Source organism: Salmo salar, chromosome ssa01 (genome assembly GCF_905237065.1).
Source record: "Salmo salar chromosome ssa01, Ssal_v3.1, whole genome shotgun sequence".
Lineage (NCBI taxonomy): Eukaryota > Metazoa > Chordata > Actinopteri > Salmoniformes > Salmonidae > Salmo > Salmo salar.
In genome coordinates, this window is record NC_059442.1 from 163,889,100 (window position 1) to 163,908,278 (window position 19,179).

General features: G+C 41.2%; 1 protein-coding gene across 4 annotated transcripts; it reads right to left on the reverse strand.

Moving 5' to 3' along the window:
- Window positions 1-2,524: 2,524 nt before the first annotated feature.
- Window positions 2,525-18,220, reverse strand: LOC106571461 (verrucotoxin subunit beta). Of its 4 annotated transcripts, none has more exons than XM_014144611.2 (8): window positions 18,049-18,219; window positions 17,861-17,959; window positions 15,479-15,592; window positions 13,796-14,282; window positions 10,528-10,753; window positions 6,312-6,392; window positions 4,209-6,155; window positions 2,525-4,052 (listed from the first exon to the last, which is right to left on the reverse strand). In XM_014144611.2, the coding sequence occupies exons 2-8, from the start codon at window positions 17,896-17,898 to the stop codon at window positions 3,526-3,528; spliced, it is 3,420 nt and encodes a 1,139-aa protein (XP_014000086.2). In that variant the 5' UTR covers window positions 17,899-17,959; window positions 18,049-18,219; the 3' UTR covers window positions 2,525-3,525. The 4 variants fall into 4 exon arrangements, with proteins under 4 accessions (XP_014000086.2, XP_014000078.2, XP_014000095.2 ...); XM_014144603.2 differs by having other exon boundaries at window positions 10,528-10,756; window positions 18,049-18,217; XM_014144630.2 differs by having other exon boundaries at window positions 3,978-4,092; window positions 10,528-10,756; window positions 18,049-18,220.
- Between the last annotated feature and the right edge of the window lie 959 nt (window positions 18,221-19,179).

Sequence of the window (19,179 nt, forward strand, 5' to 3'; positions counted from 1 at the left end):
ATGATATGGGCAAAAAATATTCAATTTTATTTGGAACGGCAAGCCAGACAAAATTAAACAGGCCTTTTTATATAATGAGTAAGAAATCGGATGGGCAGAAATGCTTAAATGTTAAAGCATTAGACCTCTCACTAAAGCGTCAGTGTCACGGCTTTCTTCGTCGGAGGACGATATAGCGAAATCGTCGTCCGAAAAGGTGGACCAATATGCAGCAGAGTTGGTGTTCATGTTCTTAATTTATTAACAAACGTTGAACACGAAAATACAAGAAAACAATAAGCACGACAAATGACAGTTTTGCAGGCTAACAAAAAACACGCAATGCAAAAACAATCTCCCACAAATACAAGACAAACACACCCAACTAATATAGGACTTCCAATCAAAGGCAACACCAAACAGCTGCCTTCAATTGGAAGTCCACCCCAATTAACTCAACATAGAAACACAATCACTAGACGAAACATAGAAATACATAAACATAGACCATAACTCAAAACCCGGAAATAATAAATCAAACACCCTCCTAACTAACACACCACCCCGAACCACATAAAACAAATACCCTCTGCCACGTCCTGACCAAACTACAATAACAATTAACCCTTATACTGGCCAGGACGTGACAGTCAGTCATACAAAAAGTAATACTTAAATCCGAACTGGTTCTCTAGCAGATTAGTAAGAATGTCTCACCCCATATTCAAGAATTGCCTTTTTCCCTTTATTCAGATTACAACCTCTCACTTTCAGTTATTTGAAAATGAAATAATATCTAAAATATCGCTGTTTTTAAAAAAAGCCATAGAAGTTTGGTTGCAATTTCAGTTTAATCCACCAGAAAAGACAGAAGAACGTATACAACAAATAGTGGTTAACTCAGACATAGTAATTGATAAAAAAACATTATAAAAAAAATATTTTAAAAAGGTATAATCATTGTAAATGATATCATAAATAAGACTGGTGGAGTTGTCACACATGCAGCTAACAAAAATATATGGAAATGTTTGCTCTACCCAAAATTACAACCAATGAATTGCAATATTACCACAAAAATGGAAGTGGGAAAAAGTAAGGAACTTGTCTGTCGGCCCTGCATTAAAGACCAAATTTGGTTAAAGAAAATTGTGATAAATAAAAAAAGTATACCAGTTGCATTTAAGGACCAAAACATTGACAGCTGTGCCATATAGATTGCAAAATAGTTGGAAAGAGATTTTTGATGTACTGATTCCATTGCACATGGTTTATGAACTGATACGCAAAACATTGGATTCAAAATGTAAATTTTTACCATTTAAATAATTATACAAAATTCTTGCAACTAATAGAATGTTATATGGGGGATACAACAATCCCAGCTCTGCAGATTTTGCTGTGAAGAGACCGAATCATGAGAACATTTGTCCATATGTAGATTGTTTTTGGTAGCAGGTACATGAATGGTTGAAGAAGTGAAACATTTACCTGGAGCTAACTCTGCAGATAGCACTACTGGGTGATTTGAAATGTCATAGTTAATCGATCAATAATATAATACTTTAAGCAAAAAATGTTGTGTTTAATTTACAATCTCTAGAAACTATGAGAATAGAAAGGTTCAGAACTTTTGTGAAACATCACAGCTCAGTTGGAAAATATATGGCAAATTGAAATAAAAAAGGGATTGTGTTAAGAGATAGATGGGAGGGGTTGAGCTGAAGGGTGGGATTAAAAACAACATTGTAATATACCGTAAATATGTCCATAAAATGTTCAGTACCAGTCAAAAGTTTGGACACACCTACTCATTCAAAGGTTTTTCTTTATTTTTTACTATTTTCTACATTGTAGAATAATAGTGAAGACATCAACACTATGAAATAACAAATATGGAATCATGTAGTAACTAAAAAAAGTGTTAAACAAATCAAAATATATTTTATATTTGATATTATTCAAAGTAGCTACCCTTTGCCTTGATAATAGCTAGGCATTCTCTCAACCAGCCAACAAGTGCTCAGCATATGTGGGAACTCCTTCAAGACTGTTGGAAAAGCATTCCAGGTGGCGCTGGTTAAGAGAATGCCAAGATTGTGCAAAGCTGTCATCAAGGCAAAGGGTGACTACTTAGAAGAATAAAAAAAAATGTAATAAAAATAAAATAACACTTTTTTGGTTACTACATGATTCCATATGTGTTATTTCATAGTTTGGATGTGTTCACTATTATACTACAATGTAGAAAATAGTAAAATAAAGAAAAACCCTTGAATGAGTAGGTGTGTGTGAACTTTTGACTGGTACTGTATATACATGTACGTTCAGAACTTTTGTGAAACAGCACAGTTAAAAATATATGGCAAAAAAATTTATCAAACTGGATGGTCTTCAGAGATAGATGAAAGGTTGATGGTAGCTAGAAGATGAGATTAAAACAAACAAAAGATAACTAATGTAAAATATACTGTGTCAGTAAAATGTATATAGTATTGTAATGACCCGGCTGGGTCATAAAGGAAAAAGAGACGGACTCTAGGTGTGCAGGGCAGAACACAGGTTTATTCCTAAACTGGGCTATTGTTCAGGCCACAGCCCACACCGCTAAATGCCGAACGTACACAATTATACCATGACGAGTTAAGGGTCACTCCCATAGGAACAGATCAAGGCCCCGAACAGAAAGAAAGAAGATGAGACAGTAATCCCTATTTATGCATTTCTAAATCCCGCGGGATTACCCATCATACCCCCCCAACTTTTCCCTCTGTCCTGACATATTTAACCCCTGCTAGTAGCCATGAGAACCATAACACACCCACAAACACAGAACACAATACCGGGTCGTTACAGTATGTATAAGCTGGAAGTAGAAGCCTAAGTGCTGTTGTCTATAAGTTTACTCCAATTAGGGGATGGGTGGTAGGGATAGGGGAAAATAATAAAGGAAAATATATGTAAATAAATATATGTATGTATATTTATATATTTATATGTATATTTACCAGAGAAATATATGGGGTATTGGAAATGATGCAGACAATTACATTGATGGAAGCAACAATCTATCTGCAGTATTAAAGCTGATCTACCTCCCCAATTCTTAAAAAAAACAAAAAAACTTGGGGGGCCAAGAAATCACTGCGAGCCGTTTTGGCGCCGGTTGCTGACCCCTGGAGCATTTCTATTCACACATTGGCAGAGATATGTGCTGCAGACACCAGCCACTAGAGGGAGGTACAGCACTGGTGTGTGATTATAGAATTACATAAAACACATCAGAACGTCACACACGCTGAGTGTGTCCCAATAATCTCTCCTTCTTCCTGAAGTGTGCACTCGTTCATTACTCCCCATTGATATTTTGGATCGGTGTAGTCATGTGCTAGTGGGAGTTAGTTTCCATCATATTTCTTATATCAGTCATTTTCTTTCAAATCAGTGAAAGTGCGTAAGCAAGTGCACACTATGGGAGAAAGGGGAGATAATTAAGTCGCACCCTGAACCTCTAATGTTGTCAGGGTTCTTATGATGCCTGGAAATCTATTTCAGCTCCTGGATCACAAGGCCTTTATCTCTTCCATAAGTTCTAAAAAGTGGGTAGATCCTCTCTCCCTTAGTGAAGACCATGTCAGTGATGGTGTAGACATGACTCCTGGACACAGCGTTGTAGAAGGAGACCCACCTCTCCTCAATATCCACACACACATCCAACACTTTGAGGTTAGAGGGCCAGGGGAGGTTGGTCTTGAAGACACACAGGGTGGAACTATAAGAAGGTTTACTTAGACACCAGTAACCTTCATTTGGAGAGAAAGAGAACCATCCTTTCCTTTCAGCAGACTCCCTGGTCACTCCTACAGCCCAACTTGCCTCCACCTCAATATTCACCTCCACGTGCCAGAAGTGTCGTCCTGAGTGGAAGCCCTCCTTCCCCAGGATACAGGACCACCCATCAAATCTCAGTGGATTATTAGGAACCTTCCTATTTTTTCCTGCTGTCACTCTCCTCCCATTATCAGACAGGATCAACTCACAGTGAGCTGTATCAGGGTCCAGAGTCACATCAGCTGTCGAGAGGAACAACAATTACCACGATCACAAATGTCACTATAGATTAGAAAGGAAAAATCTGATTTGAGATACAACATTATGGTTTACTATATTTTGGAACAGGTGCATGTCATTCTGAAGTATGAATAATATAATACTCCAAATAACCGTACCTGCCAGTGGGATGACTGTTTCCTTGCTGGGTTCACTCATGTCTCCGTCTCTATAGATGGCACACACTCTGACTCTGCAAGAGGTGTGTGTGGGTGTTAGGGAGTACACACACTCATCCCTGTCTGTTAGCAGTATGACCCACTCTTCCTGTCCCTCCTCTCTGTACTCCAGTCTGTAGTGGAGCACAGGCCGTCCCTCTGCAGCCTCCGCTGGTCTTCTCCAGGTCAGACTGACCGAGTTTCTGTCTGCTGACTGGACTACCGGACGCCCAGGCTCAGACCCTGACCCAGTCTCTGTCACAGTGATGTCACTGAACTCACTAGTCACTCCTGCCATGTCCTCTGCTCTGTGTCTGATCTGGTACTGTGTATCTCTCTCCAGGCCTGATATCACAAAGGCTTCCCCATTTTCTCCGGTCATCATGCTTCTCCAGTTCTTCTCCTCATGGAGAAAGAACAGGTCAGGTCTGACAGGTCTGTACTCCACTCTGAACCTGTCAGTTTGTCCAGTCTTCGACGGGGATAAGCAAAGGGTCACACTACTCTGCTGTGTGTCTACTACCTTAACAGTCTCAGGCTTTGACACAGCTTCATAGTCAGAGTCCACTAACTTGCCTCCCTGGTAGAGACGGATGGAGGCTCCAGGAGTGGAATCATCTGGAATGGAGGTTGCAACGAACTTGAGTTTCTTGGTGACAATGAAATCAAGAAAAGCTCTAGCTGCCGTTGTTACTCTCTCCTTGTTCTCCTCAGACTTGAACCAGGGTTGAGTGTGCTGGTAGCGGTGGCCAGGCCTGGTATGTGAGTATGTCTGTAGGGAGTCAAGATGCTGCTTCAGGGATGAGAGATACTGGTCTGTTTCACCCAGAGAGGTGAGAGTGAAACACACCACAGTGTCTGTCTTTGAATTACTAATGACTTTTTGCAGCTGGTCTGTAGACACCATCTTAGATCTGATTTTAGAGTCAAGAGATTCAAGGAACTTCAGCTCAGCCTGTTTGTCATCCAGCCACTGTCCTGTTGCTTCCATTCTGAACGGGGACAGATCATGACCTATCATCTCTTCTTCAACAGCTTTCTCCTCCTGCACTCCTGACCTCACAGACACCAAAACTCTACCCATGAGTTTCTGCAGTTGAGCTAGGTACTGTTGAATGAGATCTATAAAATGTATCAATTTATCCTTCAGGTCCTGAACTTTACTGACCCACTCATGCTTTACTATCTCCTCACACCTTGTGCCTATGCATCTGTAGTGTTCCATCTCTCTCTCTACCCTGGACTGCAGGTCTTCACTCATCTCCCTCACACAGGTTGCTGCAGGGTGCAGGTTCTTCAGAGGGCAGAGCCAAACTCTCAGAGGAACAGCCTTCTCTCCACTGGGCCCCAGCAGCTTAGGGAAGGACTTACAGAGATCAGTTATCTCTCTATCACCTCTATTTGTCTCAAGATCTCCATAGTAGGTACAGGTGAGACCAGAAGATTTAGCTAGTTGAGCAGCTTCGTCCTCTGCTGTGAGAAGTTGGATCATTTTCTTCAGTTTATTTATAACTTTGCTTGTGGTCCATGTTCTGTTTGTCTTACAAACGATGAAGGCCTGAGTTCCATATGTCACAGCCATGACCACGTGTGTGGCTGTTTGCTGCTGAATCACTTCAGGACGCCTCACCTTCTCTAACAGGAAGGAAGTCAGCTGATCCAGTCGGGTGGTTCTCTTGTAGTGCAGAGTCACATAGTCCCCTTTGTGCAGGAGAGGATGGTTTAGATACTCTGCAGCTCCTCTCACCTCCACCAGTCCAGACAGGAAACTGGTTCTGATTGGCTGATCCAGTCCCAGAGCTCTGAACCTCTCCTGCAGAGAGTCTGTCTCTATTACCTTGGTCTCAGTGAACGGGAACGGCAGGGATATTTTCCCTTTTATCTTATTGTCTGAGTCACACAAGACGTCTGAAAGGAGGGAAAATGTAATGTACAGTATTATCATTTATTATAATTCCATATTCTCCAAGACATTTATATTATTCTCATCCATTCCACTATCCCTATAAACACATAATAATTCTGAACATAATCGGTGCAGATATCACTTAAATGTAGAGTTACCTGGAGTGAAGGACTCAGAGCAACAGTCATACAGCATTCCAGGGTGAATGGGCCGACCCAGAGCTGGCACCTCCACCCAGCCTGAGAGACAACATGGGAGAGAACAGTAAGATATGAGACAATAGTCCACACAAGGAGACATGTTGATAATACTATCTTCTTTACTTCAGAAATATATAACTGTCATTCTGATAGGATCATAGTCACACTGACTAGAGTTGAATGCGGGAGACACCGAGATTTACTGCCTAAAACCACTCTCTTTTCCTGGGAAAAATAACTGCGAGAAACCGGTAAATTATTATAAATTATTTATAGGAACAGCATGGCGTGAAATGGAACTGTTAAATATATGCAATGTCTAAATCTGGCTTTTCTACGGCCTCTGCATGATGAATCATCAATGCTCAGGGTGGGGACAGACAGCCTATCTCAGCATCTTTCTCTCTCTCTATCAATTCCATTCAAATTCCATCCAAAATAGATAATCCTGTTGTAGATTGATATATATCCCTATACATTGCTTTTGGAAAGTATTAAGACCACTTGACTTTTTCCAAATGTTATTACATTACAGCCATATTCTAAAATTGACTAAATCACTTTTTTCTCTTATCAATCTACAAATCTACACACAATACCCCATAACGACAAAGCGAAAACAGGTTTTTAGACATTTTTGCAAACAAATTTACATAAGTATTCAGACCCTTTACTATAAGAATCGAAACTGAGCTCAGGTGCATCCTGTTTCCATTGATCATCCTTTAGATGTTTCTACAATTTGATTGGTGTCCACCTGTGGTAAATTCAATTGATTGGACATGATTTGGAAAGGTACACACCTGTCTATATAAGGTACCACAGTTGACAGTGGATGTCAGAGCAAAAACCAAGCCATGAAGTCAAAGGAATTGTCCGTAGAGCTCTGAGACAGGATTGTGTCGAAGGCACAGATCTGGGGAAGGGTACCAAAACATTTCTGCAGCATTGAACGTCCCCAAGAATACAGTGGCCTCCATCATTCTTAAATTGAATGATGGCCAAGACTCTTCCTAGAGCTGGGCGCCCGGCCAAACTGAGCAATATGGGGATAAAGGCCTTTTGGTCAGGGAGGTGACCAAGAACCCGATGGTCACTCTGACAGAGATCCAGAGTTCCTCTGTGGAGATGGGAGAACCTTCCAGAAGGACAATCATCTCTGCAGCACTCCACCAATCAAGCCTTTATGGTAGAGTGGCCAGGCAGAAGCCACTTCTCAGTAAAAGGCCCATGATAGCCAGCTTGAAGTTTGCCAAAAGGCACCTAAAGGACTCTCAGACCATGAGATACAAGATTCTCTGATCTGATGAAACCAAGATTGAACTCTTTGGCCTGAATGCCAAGCATCACATCTGAAGGAAACGTGGCACCATCCCTATGGTGAAGCATGGTGGTGGCAGCGTCATGCTGTGGGGATGTTTTCAGCGGCAGGGACTGGGAGACTAGTCAGCATCGAGGGAAAGATGAACGGAGCAAAGTACAGAGAGGTCCTTGACTAAAACTTACTCCAGAGCACTCAGGACCTCAGACTGGGGTGAAGGTTCACCTTCTAACAGGACAATGACCCTAAGCACACAGCCAAGACAACGCAGGAGTGGCTTCGGGACAAGTCTCTAAATGTCCTTGAGTGGCCCAGCCAGAGCCTGGACTTGAACACGATTGAACATCTCTGGGGAGATCTGAAAATAGCTGTGCAGCGACGCTCCCCATCCAACTTGACAGAGTTTGAGAGGATCTGCAGAGAAGAATGGGAGAAACTCCCCAAATACAGGTATGCCAAGCTTGTAGCGTCATACCCAAGAAGACGCGTGGCTGTAATCGCTGCCAAAGGTGCTTCAACAAAGTACTGAGTAAAGGGTCTGAATACTTATGTAAATGTGATATTTACGTTTTTTCTTTTTAAGAAATTTGCAAAGATGTCTAAACCTGTTTTTGCTTTGTCATTATGGGTTATTGTGTGTAGATTGAGGTGGGGGGGGGGACTATTTAATCAATTTTAGAATAAGGCTGTAACGTAACAAAATGTGGAAAAAGTCAAGGGGTCTGAATACTTTCCCGATTGCACTGTAGATGTCCTAACCTACCTCTTTCAGGTATTAAATTCAATTAGCCTTATATTTAATTAATTAATGATGAGAGCCTCTGTCTCTTGCTCAATACCCACACACCTGTGCTCCACTGGCCTCTCTCCTTAAAAAACACTCCTTAGCTCTTGGAGTCCCATGCAGGAAAAGCTAGATTAGAATAGGCTGCTGGACATTTTTTTTTAAATGTCTTATACCAATAGACTATTCGAAGAGGGACGCAAGCTCTTGTTTGCTGAATGTTAAATACAGCAGCCAATAGAACTCACGGGTAGTTTCAAATATGAGTACATGCGGTAGGCTATAGCAGTTATTTATTCAGATCGATAACCATTCAATCTTTGTGAAGAAAAGTGAAAGCCTTCTGCATCTAATTCTTATATTATTCAAGAATGATTACGATAAGGACAACGAAACGTATTAAATTTAACTGTTGAAAGCGATTAATTAATGAACCAGAGAGAAAGAGGTAGGCCAATATCATTTGGGGAAATACACTAAATGGCAATAAGGATGTGGACACCCCTTCAAATTAGTGGATTCAGCTATTTCAGCCACACCCATTGCTGCCAGGTGTTAAAATCGAGCACACAGCCATGCAATCTCTGTAGACGAACATTGGCAGTAGAATGGCCCGTACTAAAGAGCTCAGTGACTTTCAACGTGGCACTGTCATAGGATGCCACCTTTCCAACAAGTCAGTTCATCTCATTTCTGCCCTGCTAGAGCTGCCTGGTCAACTGTAAGTGCTGTTATTGTGAAGTGGAAACGTCTAGGAGCAGCAAAGGCTCAGTGCGAAGTGGTAGGCCACACAAGCTCACAGAACAGGACTGCCAAGTGCTGAAATCGCCTGTCCTCGGTTGCAACACTCACTACCAAGTTCCAAACAGCCTCTGGAAGCAATGTCGGCACAAGAACTGTTTGTCGGCAGCTTCATGAAATGGGTTTCCATGGTCGAGCAGCCACACACAGCACTAAGATCACCATGTGCAATGCCAATCTTCGGCTGGAGTGGTGTAAAGCTTGCTGCCATCTGGAGCAGTGGAAACGCGTTCTCTGGAGTGATGAATCACGGTTCACCATCTGGTAATCCCACAGAAAAATCTGGGTTTGGTGGATGCCAGGAGAACGCTACCTGCCCCAATGCCCCAATAGGTCCATATAGAAACGGTTTGTCGAGATCAGTGTGGAAAAACTTGACTGGCCTGCACAGAGCTCTAACCTCAACCCCATCGAATATCTTTGGGAGGACTGAGAGCCAGGCCTAGTCGCCCAACATCAGTGTTCGACCCCACTAATGCTCTTTTGGCTTAATGGATGCAAGTCTCTGCAGCAATGTTCCAACATCTAGTTTTATAGCGTCAAAGGGGGAACCAACCCCATATTAAGGCCCATGATTTTTGAATGAGATGTTCTACAAGCAGGTGTCTACATACTTTTGACCATGTAGTGTATTATGAAAGCTAGATGATATGCGTCAGCTTACTAATTATACAAATAGGCCCTACTATATTTCAAAATGAAAATTAAATTCGCTAGCCTGTACCTGTAACTTTGTAGGCAGCATGTGCTGTACCAGAATCGCATGTTCTCTCCCTGCTTTATCATGGTTTGAACAATGTGCGTAATTCCAGTCCATATAATACAGTATAATACAACACAGTAATGCAGTTCACACTCAAAAAGATTAGCCTACTGGAGCTAGTTTCATGTATTTATCCAAGAGAGCATATAGCTAGCTACATCTATGGGCTTTTATGTTTTTCTGTCGTTCATAGCCTGCATTAGCCTATAAATATACATGTATTGGATAACGGCACAATCATTTGGGCTTGGGCTCCTTAAATATCTTTTAATGTAGGGCTCATAACATGTATTTAATATATGGCTCATCAAGCTCAGGTAGCGTTTTCGATCAAAGCTCTAATCAAATCCAGACATAGGTCTATTTACAGTATATGCTTTATAATGCTTTTGAATCACACTTTCGTTTTTGGCGTGAAATACCGGGTTACCCGGGAGAAAAGTGATTTATTCTCGGGATGAAACATTTGTAAAATACCGGGAAAATATTCAACCCTAACACTGACCAGCTGTAATATTCTCCAGGTTTCCTCTCTCAGTCTCAGCTGCTTTCTGCTGAAGGTCTGAGCGGAGTTTGTTGATGGTGTCCATCCGTTGTTTCTCAATTGCCTCTTGTTTTAATACTGAATTCTCCTTCTTCAGCTCAGAGATGATTTTCTTCAGCTCAGAATCTTCTTCCCCCATCTTCATCTTTTTAGAGACGCTCCCCTCCACCTCATCCTCATCCTCATTCTTCTGAAGAGTAACCAGGACACACACACAGTAAGTCTCATTATATCAACAATAGTTGGGTCGTTCCACAAATAGAGTACGTTTTGCCTCCCTTTGATGTTGTAAGTAGAAATTGTGCACAAATATCTAATTTTAAAAGCATGTTATATTAAATGAAGTGCATATAAAAGAATGAAGACCGCATGGAAAATTCAATAAATCAAATTTTTTTATGAATAAAGACTTACTAAAGTGCAAAAATAAATCTGCATTTTGTCATGATTTTCTGACTTCAAAGAAGATTCTTACCCACTTAAATCACAACATTTCTCAATTTCTCATTGTAAAGTTATTTTGTTGCTTTGAAGTCATGTCTGGAGATGATAATTTATTCCATGTGCTTAGTGATACATTATGTCTCTCTTTCAACCCTGTTAAGTGAACTAAATTCTCGTTTTAATATAGAGAAACTATTTTAAAATTATTTTTTCAAAAGAAACATAGAACATATAATAGTCAAATCATAGTGTAAAAGCAGGTGAGCTCTTTCCACTCTTTTTGGCAATTTCCTGGTGTTTTGGGGTGGAAAATTGAGTTATAGGTTTGCGTTGTAGGTTTCAGGATATTTGTATCTAAACCAAAGTAGACACTTTTAAGATTGTTCTATACATCAGTTGGGGTCTATATAAGCTTAAAATTAGGTCCTAAACCTAGCATGAAAGTGCATCCTTGTAGCTGTGTGGGCTAATATTGCCAAAATGTTTGCCTTGGTGTAAGTTGAGCCAATGGCAAGTTGAGTGTTTTCTTCCCAGGCGTAATGCAAGGCATTATCGCTGGATTATGAGGTAACAACAGGGCCTATGTTAAAAGTGTAAGTAACAAGAGAATTTCCCAGGACATAGACATATCTGATATTGGCAGAAAGCTTAAATTCTTGTTAATCGAACTGCACTGTCCAATTTACAGTAGCTATTACAGTAAAATAATACCATGCTATTGTTTGAGGAGAGTGCACAGTTTTGAACTTGAAAAGTTATTAATAAACCAATTAGGCACATTTGGGCAGTCGTGGTAGAAATATTTTTACTGAAACACAATAGTTCATTGGATCAGTCTAAAACTTTGCACATACATTGGCCAAAATCAAAATTGCAGCTGGACTGGAATAATACATTATGGCCTTTCTCTTGCATTTCAAAGATGATGGTACAAAAAAATACAAAAGAACGGTTGGTTGTTTCTTTGTATTATCTTTTACCAGATCTATTCTGTTATATTCTCCTACATTCCTTTCACATTTCCACAAACTTCAAAGTGTTTCCTTTGAAATAGTACCAATAATATGCCTATCCTTGCTTCAGGGCCTGAGTTACAGGCAGTTAGATTTGTGTATGTCATTTTAGGCGAAAATTGAAAAAAAGGGGCGGATTCTTAAGAGGTTATATGATGCTTAAAATCCATTAAAGACAAAAAAGTGAATGGGATTGTGTTGAGTTTTGTTTCGGAAATAAAGATAGTGCAAAATTTTATTCAGTACAGATATTTGTAGGTGGCTTAACTTCTTATGTCAAGAGACCACTTTTTTGGACAAGCTATGTGTTTAAAACCGCAATGTTTACATTCATTCTGATTATTTCCAGGGGTACACAACATCCTGAAATATATGTTGATATCTTTGTTAGAAAGAATACTATATTTCCCATGACGGAGTAATGCTGATGCCACATTCACGTGCTTTCGGAGCTCCTAGTTCCCAGTGGGAAATTTCACTTGAACAACCCTCCATGTCGGAATTACAAGTGGGAAAATGTTGTTACCCGAGTTGTGACTTTTCACCTTTTCAACCAAAAGATGATGACAAATCAGTTTTTGACAATTACAACCATGTCAATATTTTGATGTAGCTAGTCTGACCATATTGTCAATGTTAAGCAAGCTAGCTAACTTTATTATTAGCATTGTTAGCTAGCTTATCAAGCAAGCTAGAATTGTATTGGTTAAAGAATTGTTACGACTTCAACATCATTTGAACACAATCATGTCGTACTTGCCACTTCCCAGTTTCTTATTTTCCACGAGCATCTGAAGCCAGCATGAAGGTAAAAAATGACTCAACTTGCCCCTCTCCCTTACCCCTCTCCCTCTCCCTTACCCCTAGCCCTTAACCCTGGCCCTCTCCCTTACCCCTGGCCCTCTCCCATAACCCTGGCCCTCTCCCTTACCCCTGGCCCTCTCCCTTACTCCTGGCCCTCTCCCTTACTCCTGGCCCTCTCCCTTACTCCTGGCCCTCTCCCATAACCCTGGCCCTCCCCCTTACCCCTGGCCCTCCCCCTTACCCCTGGCCCTCCCCCTTACCCCTGGCCCTCTCCCTTACGCCTGGCCCTCTCCCATAACCCTGGCCCTCTCCCTTACCCCTGGCCCTCCCCCTTACCCCTGGCCCTCTCCCTTACTCCTGGCCCTCTCCCTTACCCCTGGCCCTCTCCCTTACTCCTGGCCCTCTCCCTTACTCCTGGCCCTCTCCCATACCCCTGGCCCTCTCCCTTACTCCTGGCCCTCTCCCTTACTCCTGGCCCTCTCCCATAACCCTGGCCCTCTCCCTTACTCCTGGCCCTCTCCCTTACTCCTGGCCCTCTCCCTTACTCCTGGCCCTCTCCCTTACTCCTGGCCCTCTCCCTTACTCCTGGCCCTCTCCCTTACTCCTGGCCCTCTCCCATAACCCTGGCCCTCTCCCTTACTCCTGGCCCTCTCCCTTACCCCTGGCCCTTTCCCTTACCCCTGGCCCTGTCACAAGTGGATTTATGGACGATTTAAGATGAAAACATCAACCCTATTATGGTCAACCCTGTTACTTTATTTGGCACTTACTATTGTCATTTTATTTATTTCACCTCTTGTGATGGGAAAACATGATTATTGAAGTTATTCATGTGTCTTTATGACCGAATGCTAAAATGTAAAAACCTCTACATTTCCAAATGACACTACCCAACAGTACTCTATTGGTGGAACAACCCAGACAAGTGCTTGTAGTCATATCTAATATTATATTTCTAATGACAGTACCTCTTTGATCCTCTCTGTCTTTCCAGTGTTACCATGGTGGCCTTTGTGTCCACCGTATCCAATGACATCGGCCAGGGTGTGTCTCTGCAGAGCTGGGATGGTGTAGTGCTGTCTGACGTGAAGCTCGCAGTAGGAGACAGTGCAGGTCAAACAGGACTTAACCGCTCTCAGCTTCTGGCCAGAGCATATATCACATGCCACATCCACGGGCCCAGCATAGCCCAGAGCAGGGAGGGCAGGACTGAGGCCTACCTGCTGGAGCTCCTGGAGCACCTTGGCCAAGGCTGCGTTAGTGTAGAGCACAGGCTTGGCTCTGAATCTCTTATTGCACTGGGGGCACACATAGTTTCCTGCATGGCCGGGCTGGGCCCAGTGTGTGCTGATACACTGCCTGCAGTAACTGTGTCCACAGGGAATGGAGACCGGGTCCCTCATCACATCTGAACACAAAGGGCATCTGAAATGATGTACAGTCAGCAAACTGGCACTGAGAGAGAGAGAGAGAGAGAGAGAGAGAGAGAGAGAGAGAGAGAGAGAGAGAGAGAGAGAGAGAGAGAGAGACAGAGAGAGAGAGAGAGAGTTAACTGTGTATTGCCTTCCTCCAAAACGGTCAACCTGGTCGCACCAATTAACATTATATTATATTTTTCACATTTTTTCACATTCACATGATATGATATGATCCTCCGTGTCACATGGTATGATATGATCCTCCGTGTCACATGATATGATACGTTCCTCTATGGCTGCGTTTCAAACACGTAAAAGACACCCTCACTTTATTGCCTTCGGGGAACTCACACGGCCATCTTTGCCGTCGGTCCAAACAATTAGCCCCATAATTCAATTTGCGTTGATTGTACATCCGCTAAGAAAAGTCAGCCAAAACTTAAAACCAACATCAATATGGAGAAGTCAACATACAAATGTAAGTAAAAACAGTTAGAAATTGTGCTACTGATGCACATGACGGCACAAACACGTATCGTAAAAGTAATGATGTTTTTGTTCGGTTAGCTTTCGGAAACGTTAGCTAGCGCATGTAACTTTCCCTAACATCACACTTAAACATTGTAATTTTCGATTTTACCTGAGATAGTCAGATGCCTAGTATTCGATGTCTGCGGATGCTTTGTCTTCTAGCCAAGATATGAAAAGCGATCATAATTGACTGTAGCGCATATAAGCACACACAACAGCTACCGGTTTTTCCATGATAACTGAAAACACAACCGTAAGATGAACAAGTGAGGAATTTCCGGGCAAGGCGGTCCATTTAAAATGTATTAATTCTTCCCTCGCTCCTTGCCCTGCAAGTGTCAACTCATCATATGTTATGATACGTCATCAGAAGTGTCCACTTAATTTGAGGGCTGAGGGGAGAGGGTGTGTCTTTTACGTGTTTGGAATGCAGCCCATGTCACATGACATGATACATCCCTCCATGTCACATGATATGGTACGTTCCTCCATGTCACATGATGCGGATTCATATGATAGAGCTGATTATATTATTTTGGTAGGGCGACCAACCTTTCTACCAAAGTTTCTGTCTTATTTAACCTTCTGTCTTAAGTGAACAGACCATTTGTACTCAAAAAACGTGTACTATCCTACATCTAGTTGGTGCGACCGGGCTGAAACTGTGTAGTGTTGCAGTCTGTCCTTTATCAACCCTCTCACCTTAGATCCGGGGGCATGGTTTCTTCTCTGAAGTGAATGGGTTCAATCATTGACCAGTTACTCTTCATAGACAGGCAGCTGAGAGCAGGTGACTCCACTCTCTCCTCCTTGACACTACAATTCAGACAATATTATTATCACATATCACAAAACATCTATTGTTTGACTCAGAGATGTTTTATAATCCGTAGTGTAACATTAAGTTATGGGATAGTAAAGGTTTATGGCTTGGTTGTAATTCTGGCCTCTAATCAGTGGTAAACCTGAACTTTGCTCAGGGTTTAGCCTCAGATAGTTGTACATGATTTGATTAATTGATACATTTTATTATTGCATCTTCAGGATTTAAACAATAAAGTGCACCAGTCCCTCCTGCAGCAAAGCACCCCCACAACATGATGCTGCCACCCCCGTGCTTCACGGTTGGGATGATGTTCTTTGGCTTGCCTTCTTCCCCCTTTTTCCTCCAAACATAACGATGGTCATTATGGCCAAACAGTTCTATTTTTGTTTCATCAGACCAGAGGAAATTTCTCCAAAATGTACGATCTATGTCCCCATGTGCAGTTACAATCTGTAGTCTGGCTTTTTTATGGCGATTTTGGAGCAGTGGCTTCTTCCTTGCTGAGCTGCCTTTCAGGTTATGTCGATATAGGACTCTTTACTGTGGCTATAGATACTTTTGTACCTGTTTCCTCCAGCATCTTCACAAGGTCCTTTGCTGTTGTTCTGGGATTGATTTGCACTTTTCGCACCAAAGTACGTTCATCTCTAGAAGACAGAATGCGTCTCCTTCCTGAGCGATATGACGGCTGCGTGGTCCCATGGTGTTTATATTTGCGTACTATTGTTTGTACAGATGAACGTGGTACCTTCAGAAGTTTGGAAATGCTCCCAAGGATGAACCAGACTTGTGGAGGACTACTATTGTTTTTCTGAGATCTTGGCTGATTTCTTTTGATTCTCCCATAATGTCAAGCAAAGAGGCACTGAGTTTGAAGGTAGGCCTTGAAATACATCCACGGGTACACCTCCAGTTGACTCAAATTATGTCAATTAGCCTATCAGAAGCTTCTAAAGCCATGACATAATTTTCTGGAATTTTCCAAGCTGTTTAAAGGCACAGTCAACTTAGTGTATGTAAACTTCTGACCCACTGTAATTGTGATACAGTGAATTATAAGTCAAATAATCTGTCTGTAAACAATTGTTGGAAAAATTACTTGTGTCATGCACAAAGTAGATGTCCTAACCGACTTGCCAAAACTATAGTTTGTTAACAAGAAATTTGTGGAGTGGTTGAAAAATCAGTTTTAATGACTCCAACCTAAGTGTATGTAAACTTCCGACTTCAACTGTATATATATATAAACATACGTTCATACGGCAGTGGAAAACTACTAAGAAAACAAAAACCTTTCAAGTATACAACTTATCTTGTTGCATCTTCCAAGCTTTGGAAACAAAATTTGCAACCAGGAATATTTATTTCCTAAATAGCCATTTAAGTTTTTCTTCATCTTTACTCCAGAAGAGTTCATGTTTTCTTTGCAACATTTAGTCGAACAGTATAGCTCTTAAATCATCATATAAAGTACAATAAACTAAGAAGGTCAGTTTATTCTCAACCCCCCTTAAACCACAGACAGTACATAGTCACTCTTCCTCATCTAAGGCATTGAACCTACCTACTTCAATTGCCAGAGGCAGTATCCCGGTTATCAACTGGGCACACAAGGACCTTTGGTTTCTGGTTAGGTGGGAGGTGACATAAGGTTCTGGATCGCAGCTGTTTTTGATCTGGTTGTAAGTTCAGAGTTTTGGTTTTATCCATTTGTCTTTGTAGCTCAGGGTTAACTTGTGTTTGATCAGGTTGATATTGCATCTTAACTTGTTTCTTAATATGTGTTGTAGATCAGCTTTCTTGAATATGTAATTGACTTCCTTTCTCCAGGGGTAGTGGTGTGTTTTATCTCAGTTTAAAAACGTTTTTGTTATTCTGTCCTCTGACAAAGTAATAAGACGGTTCCATAACCAAATCATTTAACCCTCTGCCTTTTGTCACTGGTCTCATCCCATGTCTCCTTGAATAGCAAGGCTTGGGGCAAACTTATACACTTCCCAGAAAACATTGTATGGCTCTTTTTTCTAAAAAGAGAGCTGTTTTGAATTCTTTAAGCAGCATAGTTCAGTGTAGGACATATACAGTATTGTACATTTACCATGTACGATAGTTAGGACGTTGTGTTCCTTTAAGCTCCTTTTGTAGCGTCAAAAATCCACAGTCTCTTAAAATCAATAGCTTAAAACCTTCTGTAATAAAATTCAACAGAGGTAGTCTTGTTATCGCTCGACTATGGACAGCCCCTCTCTCTGACTCACCTCCTACTCACGACTCCAGGGTCTCCCTCAGGCTCCATATAGTCTAATGTCTCTTTAAGACTATGCTGCTCAGAGAGATCTCTCAATCAGGAAGGCTACCTAGACAACACAAACATAATACATTAATACTGTATGTGCAACAATGCAATAACAATTTCAACCTCAAAAACCTATTTTCTCATACTCACTGAGCTCAGTTCTTCAGCACCCTTAGTCCCCCTGATCTTCCTATGTTAATGGCGTATTAAACTTTTAAATGGGCGGAGTCGGCTGACAGCTACTGTTGACAGACAGTGGCTTCATATTCAACTTTGGCCTTCGAATGTCCCAAGGATCCCACATAGCACTAACCATAAGTGAATCTAACTTAACTACACCAAAAACATGAAGGGACTTGGGGAGTCATTTTTTTCTGAACACTAAAGCCAGTCAGTCTTTCCAAAGTCTAATAACAACTCTGAAATGTAATTCTTCAGTATGTTACAACTGACCTACAGATTCCTCCCTTCAGAAGATATTTCATTAGGAAAGCAGCAAAATATTTCTTGACACTACAATTTTAGACACAATTGTTATCACATATCATTACAAGGTTTTGCATAAAGCATCTATTTGACTCAGAGATGTTTTATAATCAGTAGTTTAACATTAAATTCTGGGATAGTAAAAGTTTATGGGTTGGTTGTAGTCGTGGCGTATAATCAGTGGTAAAACTGAACCTTGCTCAGGGTTTGGCCTGAGGGTTTGACCTAGTTATAAATGTACCGTGTAGGCTAATTAGGTTGTCCCGTTCCTTTAAGCTACTTTCGTAGTGTCCAAAATCCACCACTTTTCAAATCAATAGCTCAGAACATGTAGGGACTTGGGGAGTCATTTTGTCTAGAACCACTCAGTCTGTCCTAAGTCTAATAACAACTTTGAAATGAACTTGTTCAGTACATAAAAACACTGCTTTGTATTTGTATTTATTATAGATCACTATTAGTCCCTGCCAAGGCAGCAGCTACTCTTCCTGAGGTCCAGCAACATTAAGGCAGTACTCCATGTTCAAGAACGGCCTTTTTCCCTTTATTCAAATTACAACCTCTCACTTTCGGGTTATTTTAAAATGAAAATCATCTCCAAAATATTGCTATTTTATAACAAGCCATAGAAAGTTGGTTGCAATTTCAGTTTAATCGACCACAAAAGACAGAACAAATATTACAACAAATATTATGGTTAAACTGAAATATACTAATTGATAAAAATAAAATAAAAACGAAATAATCTTTGTAAATTATATCATAAATAGGACTGGTGGAGTTATGTCACACATG